The 8,611-nt window shown below is 38.8% G+C and overlaps 1 protein-coding gene across 1 annotated transcript in view; it reads right to left on the bottom strand.

The window, feature by feature from the left end:
- Positions 1 to 7,124: 7,124 nt before the first annotated feature.
- LOC144016139 (uncharacterized) overlaps positions 7,125 to 8,611 on the bottom strand; it is a 79,904-nt gene continuing 78,417 nt past the window's right edge. The window contains exon 4 of the mRNA XM_077516870.1: positions 7,125 to 7,433. Coding sequence (XP_077372996.1) covers positions 7,236 to 7,433 — 198 coding nt within the window. The 3' untranslated portion in view covers positions 7,125 to 7,235. The remainder of the gene's footprint in view (positions 7,434 to 8,611) is intronic.

Genomic DNA, 8,611 nt, shown 5'->3' with positions numbered 1-8,611 from the left:
TTTCTGTAGTTTTCTCTTACGTCCTGAAGAGGGCGGTATAGCAGCATTAAATACAGACATACATTTTTATTTTTTTTTTATTTTTTTGTAGTTGAGGCCTCACCCATCTGATGAAATGCATGCACGTTATTGACATTTGTCTCTATTTGAATAACGCAATGAAACCACAGATGATGCGTGACATTTATGTGAATATTTAAAACATTAAAAGTGGTGATCATAAACTAAAATTTATCAAAGCATGCACACGAACATTTCTTAGCTTGTGAAGAATTAAATTGATAAATTAATTTGGGTAATATATACCCAACACATGTTTGTACTAATGTGATACAAGAGTAGGTACAAATACCTTCCACTTTTTTTCCACTATGAGAATCTATGAATATGATTTAATCATTAGTGTGTTTTTCCGTGTTTGTTTGGTGCTAATATTTTAATTAAAAATGTTAATTTTACCTCCGGCAAAGACGATTTGCATAGCACTAAACAAGCGTATATACAGTAGTTCTGCTGTTTAGTTTGCAGTCTCTCAGGATGGAATAAGCAGCACAGTGTTGTCAAGGCATTTCTACTGAAGTATAAGAAAAAAAAAAAAAACATCCCCAAAAGGCAACACGACTTGTGCTGAACGCAGCGATGAGGAAGAGGAAGCTAATGAAAATAAGTCCTGAAGATCAAACACGGTCGTTTCTATTTTATTTTCAGAGACTAAATCATGTTTCCGTCAAACTGTATCCAAAAAAAATGGACTTCAAATTTTAACAAGACATTGGATTTATGGTCATTTTGTAATAATACTGATTAGCCCTTTGTGGTGCCTTATGTTTATAGGCAATAGAAAAATAAAATATAGCATAAAGTGAGCTAAAACAGTATATTCCGTGGAGGTGGGGCGGCAATATGCTTGACAGATTAATCACTCCATCATAAAGAGGAAAGTACCGCCATATTTCCTGCTTTTTTTTTTTTTTTTTTTTTTATATATGGATGTACAACATGCTGTTCTGCTCAAGGCCGGCCCGTGGGGACCGGCGGCCGACCCGAGGGGAAGTCGCTTCTCAATTGAAAGCGTGCAATTTACTGTCCCAAACGCTGACACTTCATCATTCACACGACTTTAACCCCATGAATGTCAAACAGCGAGCATGCTGGGAAGGCGCCGTCACGTATCCGCATTAACATAACAAACACAGCTTGGTCACACAAAAAAAGGGAAGAATCATAATCACAATTCCAAGTATATTTAATAAATGAGAAAAATCTCAGAAATGAGGTACCTTCTGCCATCTACAATTAATAAAAGACAGAACAGTGGTCAAAGAAATAACTTCAATATCAGTAAAAGTAATGAATTGGCCTACATCGGGACATGTTGAACCAAGGTATGCCCTCTAATTAGCATCACAGATGTCTTCAAACTTGCAATCAGTCAGGCGTATTTAAAGAGTGAGAAGTAGACATTTTGTTGTTTTGTGAAATGTTGTATACCGCACAAAACGTGGACCAGAGTAAATGATGTGTCTTTGGATATTAGCAAGAAAATGATCGACAAATTAAAACGGTAAATGCTGCAAACAGCCTGATGTTCCTGTGACTATGGTTGATATATTGATTGATTGATTCATTGATTTTTGTCAAGCATCTATTAGGATAAAAATAATAAAACTTAAGGGCTAATTTCCATTGTGGTCCTCAACATTAAAAACTAAAATAACTATAAACCAGGACATGTCTTTGTTTTCACATTTATCTGTCTATTCAGGTAAACAATTTGTGGCGTGAAGGTTAAGGCAGCATCTAAACAAATGGAAGGTCCCGGAATGAATTGGGTTCAACCAGAGGTTCCACTGTATACTAAGACGATGCATTAGGGCCACATATCAAATTTACGAGAGAAAAAAAATGACAGATTTGTGACATAACGTCGCAAATTTGTGAAAGAAAAAAAAAATCTACTGCGATTGGCTGGCAACCAGTCCAGGGTGTACCCCGCCTACTGCCCTGAGATAGGCTCCAGCACCCCCCGCCACCCTTGTGAGGAATAAGCAGTCAAGAAAATGGATGGATAGATGAGGGGAAAAAAACGATTAAAAAAAAAACATTTCGAGAAAAAAATGGCGAATTTGTGACATAATAAAGTGGCAAATTTGCGTATAAGAAAAACTCAAAAATTTACAAGAAATAAACTTGCTGATTTGTGACATTACAAAGTCACAAATGTGCGATGGAAAACTCACAAATTTACGAGAAATAAACTGACAGATTTGCGAGGATGTTTGTGCCGAGTCACAATTCCCAAGTGTGCAAACTTCCAATTGTGGAAGAACTCGTTAAATTATACTTCGGGTTTTCAAATAAGGAGATTGTAATTGCTTTCACTCGTTTGCTCCCAAAAACGTATAAATACGTTCTAGTTTAAATATATTAAGTGTCCCAAAGACATATTTATACGTTTTTGTTTTTGTTTTTTGTTTTGTTTTTTTACAGAAGGCTTTGATGCAGCCTATCAACTGCAGAGAACAGCTGAAAAATTGTAGTAATTACAAAAATGTCCAGCAGGTGGCAGCAGAGTATAAGAGATTAACCAGAGCCATGTTGAAAACAAGCTGATTTCTCCACAATTCTAAACAGATTTGTGAATAATGATGAAACTTAGCTATATTCTAAAGATAATTGCTGCAAAATGCAAACAGAAAGAAATTTACTTTTTTTTCCTGATGAAAGAAGAGACTAATCTTTCTTTTGGTAGGTTCCATGTTTTTATAGCAATGGAACACAATATTCTGTGGGCCTTGCAAAATCAGTCAAAATCCAGTAAAACAGCTCTGGGAGTGAAGGGGGTTGATTCAGTGAAAATAGCTGTGAGAATTAACAATATTATATAAATAAAGATGACTTGAATTGACTTGACTTAAATTTGCTAAACGCAGAAAATTGAATTCCAACTCACTACTGCCACCTGTGGCCGACAAATGAAACTGCACGCTCCCTTCTTCACGTACACAATCCTCACATGACGTCACATCCGCAGTCAGTGGGCGGGAAATTCGAACCCGAATCCAGTCTGAGAACTATTGTTCACTCATTGTGAACAACTAAGATGTTAATGTATTAATTAGGAGTTGTTTAAATGGTCAAATAAAAAGACTATATTTTTGCCCAAATTGTTACACAGAGCAGCTTTAAGCATTAAGCATATTAAGCAGTGGCCATGTAGCCAGCCGGCCGCGTCCTCCCGAATTCTTGTCCCAGTTAGAGCGAACATGTGGAAGGCTCCCCTCCGTCACCTCGAAGACAGAACCCATGCGGGCGGGCGGCGCTGGCGGCATCCAGCAGCATTAAACTTTCACGGTACAGCTGGAAGAAGCTGCTGCCGGCCCGCCAGACATTAGCGAGCGAGCCGGGAAGGTTCGAGTTTGTGCTTGTGATTAATTCATCCCGCACAAGTTAGAGGAGGGACACTTTCTTTTAAAGGGGATGTGACTCCCCTCTCGCGCTGACACCGGCTCAGGATCGGTGGGGGGAGAATGCCAAAGGGTGTTGAATTATATAGTAGGAGACCACGAAGGTCTTCTTTTAATTGTCTGCATCTGTTTGTGCGCGTCAGCCCCGCAGCTCTGTGTAGGTCGTACTCGAAATGAGAAGTCCTACAGGCGAAGCTGGAAGACGCGCCCCCTTCAACGTGAGCACGGAGTTTGATTAATATTTTCTTAATTATCATTATTTAATCCGCGCACGTGGAAACGCGGCCTTTTGTCTCAGCGCCGAGAAAGATGCCGGCTCATTAGGGCGCGGCGAGATGCTGCGTATGGTAAATAAGAAGCTCCTGGCCTGAGGGGGTGCGGGGGGAGTCGACACCACATTGAAGGACATCTCTCCCCTCCTGGAGGATGCCGCGGCGCTCGTGTTAACCGGCAGCAGACGGCAGAATAGCGGATGCGGCGCCTCTGGCAGCGTCAAGGCCCGCTTCCTTTTATGAGGCTCAAGCAGCAGACGAGACAGCTGTGAACCGGCCCGTCCTTTGCAAGAACGAGAACACAAAAAAAAAAAAAAGCCAAATGAGGCTCGTCTCCTGGCGGGGTTTTTTTGGACGGCACTCCATCAGTCCGTTGACAGACAACCAAATCAGACGGACTGAAAAAGTTTGATGACAAGCAACGTAGTTTGTAGAGTTCAGCTCGGGGAGCTACAAACGTTCACGGAAGACTTTTTAGATGAATGGGCGCATGAAAGGCGCACTCACTGTAGCTACTTTGATTTGCGCCAGACAAGTTATTTAGCCTTTATTAGCACATTTTTAACTTTGACTAGTGTAAAATTTTTAATCGGAATTAATCTTATTAATTCTAACTATTATATCTGTTCTAAATGTACAATATTTGTTTCCAAATTTTTCATACCCTTGTTAACAAAGGTGAAAAAAAATGGTCAGAAATATGGCTGCATCTTTTAGTCATTGATACAGTAATTTCATAATAATTCATAAAATTTTGTTAAAATTAAAAAGATGTACTTTTTTCTGCCACTAGATGGCATAATTGCATTTGTAAGACATTGGTGACAGCCCAGTGCATTTTTCTTTTCATATTAGGAGCTATCTAATCTTTAATGTGAAGTAACTTGTGAAATTCGGCACATTTTTTAAATTGTAAAATACAATTTGACCCCAGTCTGCACAAATATATGCTTTATTATTAAATTTATTACTGCTAAATTTTGACGTGGATGTGTCTGATACGTTGCGACTGGAATTCACTCATGCAGGCCTTGCAAGTAAGGGGCGGTTATTAATCGCGCGTGAAATTAATGGCGTTAAAGGAACTTTAACTCAAAATTGAACACACTAATTTTTACACCACTAACTTTAACATATTACAACATAAGATTAAATAATTGACATCCCACCCCTTAAAAAAAATATTTTTCTCTCGTGACAGGGCTCAGAATTAACGGTTTCGCATTACGGTTTGTGAGTCAAAATTAGCATTTTGCGGCTCATTTTAACACATTGTATACTAAACAATCAAATTCTGAGACAACTGTCAAAAAAAACAAAGACAAAAAAAAGTAGAAGAACTACCAAGATGGGCCTAAAAAGCTTCGCTGGACACAAGTCATTTGCGTGCTACTTGCGTCGCACTAGCTAGCTAGCTAGCAACGAGATGCGACTGACTAGTCGTCCAACTAAACGCGTTGCGGAGTTGCTATTTCGTAATCATTGCCTCCATGGGCCTAAAAAGCTTCGCTGGACACAAGTCATTTGCGTGCTCCTTGCGTCGCAAGATACACTCTTACAATTATTGTCACAAAGTTATGACGAGGAAAGAAGGAGAAGTGATGCTAATGGCTAACCTAACTAAGATTAGCATGTAATCGTCAAACACCGGAAATAAGTGCTTTGGGTGATCAAGTAGACATCTTACACAATTCTGGCTGGAACCGTGTTAAAACGGAGCATGTATATCGCTGTGCAACCAAATAGCAGCCAATTTAATAAGTTTCTTAATCACCACCCTACACAGATAAACATGTATATTACAATAAGCTACCTCAGTTGCTCTTTGTTTTTCATTTCGCTCAAAGAGCATCAGCACAGCACGGCTGTAGACATCTCCTTCATTTTCAGACAATATTGTATATACGCTGGCATCTGTATGGCTATGTGAGCGATGTAGCATGTAGCATTAAACTGCTAGCTAGATAGCCCAATAAATCTTGGTGCTGGGTGTCACACATTGGTTTTGAGCAGGGTTATTATAGTTTTTGGAATATTTCATTTTAGTTAGTTTTTACTTTGTTTTGAGATTATTATTATTATTATTATTATTGTTATTATTATTATTATTATTATAATTTAGTTAGGTAGTTTGAATTAGTTTTCAGTGTGGATTTGTAGTTTTTATTAATTTTAGTTATTTAATAAATGCTTAGTTTTAGTTAGTTTTTCAGTATTAGATTCATCCATCCATCCATCCATCCATCCATTTTCTTAACCGCTTACTCCTCACAAGGGTCACGGGGGTGCTGGAGCCTATCCCAGCTGGCTTCGGGCAAGAGGCGGGGCACACCCTGAACTGGTTGCCAACCAGTTTTTTTGTTTTTGTTTGTTTTTTTAAATTACTTATTGTATTACTTGTGTGCAATATTCAAAAACCAACATGCAAGCGACAATCTTAAGGTGCTTTTCTATTGGCTGCTGCTAGATGACGTCACTTCTGTGTGACACACTTTCAATCGTCCTTATTCCGGTTAATATCAAAATAAATCTACATAAAATCACGTTTAAAAAGGCTCATGCATTAAATTAATTACCAAAGACAAAAACAAAGGACATTTCTGCTATAATTAGTTAGTTTTAGTTAGTTTGGTAAATATAAAATGTAGTTTCAGTTAAGCATTTTCGTTATTATTTTATTTCGTTAACGAAAATGTTTTTTGAATGTTATTGTTAATTTTTCCGTTTGTTTTTGTTAACTAAAATAACCTTGGTTTTGAGTGACACAATGAGTGATAATCTTCCTAATTTAAGAAGTCCATATGAAAACTGACATATTAATGAAATTTGCACTGACAGCCATAGCCGAAGGATTAAAAAGCCACAAGCTGATTGCAGACCCGTTATAAATATTACGAAGTCAGTTAAAATCAGGTCGTATACCTGACAAAGTGACGTGCAAGAATTTCTGACATGGGGCTGCTTGTGCTCAATTGTTGGTTATGAAATAGTTTGGATAAATGAAGCAAGTCCGGGCAGGTTGCTACAATATGATATAGATAGTGTGCGAGTGTTGTTTCGAGGCTTGGTGGCCCTCAGCCAGACGCACTGATGCTAATTCTCTATGAAGTGCTTGTAATGGCGTGGCCCTGGCTTCAACACACGGGATGCCGCAGTGGCGATACTAATATGCAAAGAACGACAAGGCGGAGGGGGGCAGGACGCCCTCTTGACGTAATCCCATTTATTTATCCTGGCTAATAAGATATGTGCGGCATGCTAGCTAAGACAGAAAGATGTTAGGTAATTAAACTGCTTTGCTTTCCTGTTCATCCATTATCCAAACTCACGCCTGCATACCTAATGTAATAATATCAAATAAGGCACAAATGGATGAGGTGGCCATTCTGCCGTGTTTTAGCGCAGGCGGCGTGTCGTAAATCTACACAGAGGTGTCACGACAGACAAAATGTACAGAAATTGTTGTGATGAATTTAGGAAGCATCAAAATGTATGTTCAGAAGGGCGGGAGGATGGTTTGATATCGACGACTCTTTACATAATGCGGCCGTGCAAGAGCACAAACAAGGCGGCGAGTGTTCATCACAAGGCGCTCGACCTCTAACCTGTCGGAGGTTCCCGATCCGGCGAGTGGGTCTCTAATCCGCGTTGTCATGTTGCTTAATCCTGCCGACTGAAGGCGAGCCGCTGGCCGCTGGACACACAAACACACTTAAACATAGACACGCACGCGTGCGCGCGCGCACGTTCAGGGCCTCGCCTTCATGCAAGAGATTGAAATCGGCCGGGCAGACACTCAAGCATGAACCAAATGTCAGCGGCGAGCCACAAAGAGGAGAGGAGACCGTGTTAATTATCACGCAAGTTCACGAACGCGCCGAGCGGCAAGTCATTTCCCGGGTCCCGCCCCTCCTGGGATACGCCGAGAAGAGACAATTTCAACAAGTAGGCACCGATTAACTCCATCATGGATGCGGTTTTAACAATCACGCTTTGGAGTGTTTTTTTTTTTGTAAATTTTAATTATTATTATTTATTTTCTTTTCTTTTTAATAAAACTGATTATGGCAAATCAAAAAGGGTGTTTTTTTGTTTTTAAAAAAAATAACTATTAAAGTAACTTTTCATTGTACTTGGCTACTTTTAAATTTAGATCATCATCAGTAAGTAGCTACCCATAAGTTACTTTTTAGGACAAGTAATATGGAAAGTAACTAAATCACTTTTAAGGGAAAGTAATCTGTGAAGTAACTATTTTTTTTAGGCAAGTAATTTGTAAAGTAAGTAAGCAAATTACTTTCTAGGGCAAGTAATCTGTAAAATTACTTTTTCAAACAAGTAATGTGTAAAGTTACTTTTTCAAGCAAGTAATCTGTAAAGTAACTTGTCCTAAAGGGCAATTAATGTGTAAAGCAACTAAATAACTTTTGAGGGCAAGTAATCTGTGAAATTACTTTTTAGGACAAGTTACTTTACAGATTACTTGCTTGAAAAAGTAACTTTTTTTTACGTTACCATGACAACCAGGAGTAGTTCTGGGGTTTAAACTATCACTACATTTACGTTCTAATTTAACTATTATACACCAAAATATTTACTTGGTTGTTTGATTTTGCCCTTGATGCTACTGCTATATCGTTACTCCCATGAACCAATGTCTTGTATATGATGCAATTTTCACAATATTTCACCTTACAACTGTGCAACAGTGCAGTACAATTTGGATAAACTCCAATCAGGTTTGCATAACGAGAACCACCTGTCTGATGCTGTGAGCTTCCCGGACGTATCGGCATTCTACTTCTTTTCTTGCAACACGTTTCCCATGTGACACTTAACCTTTTAGAGGTTTCTCTTCCTGTCTGTTTGCTT

The sequence above is a fragment of the Festucalex cinctus genome, chromosome 3, assembly GCF_051991245.1.
Source record: "Festucalex cinctus isolate MCC-2025b chromosome 3, RoL_Fcin_1.0, whole genome shotgun sequence".
In the NCBI taxonomy this organism is placed as follows: domain Eukaryota; kingdom Metazoa; phylum Chordata; class Actinopteri; order Syngnathiformes; family Syngnathidae; genus Festucalex; species Festucalex cinctus.
The sequence above is the reverse complement of the archived record's forward strand: the minus strand, read 5'-3'. Positions and strand labels throughout refer to the sequence as shown.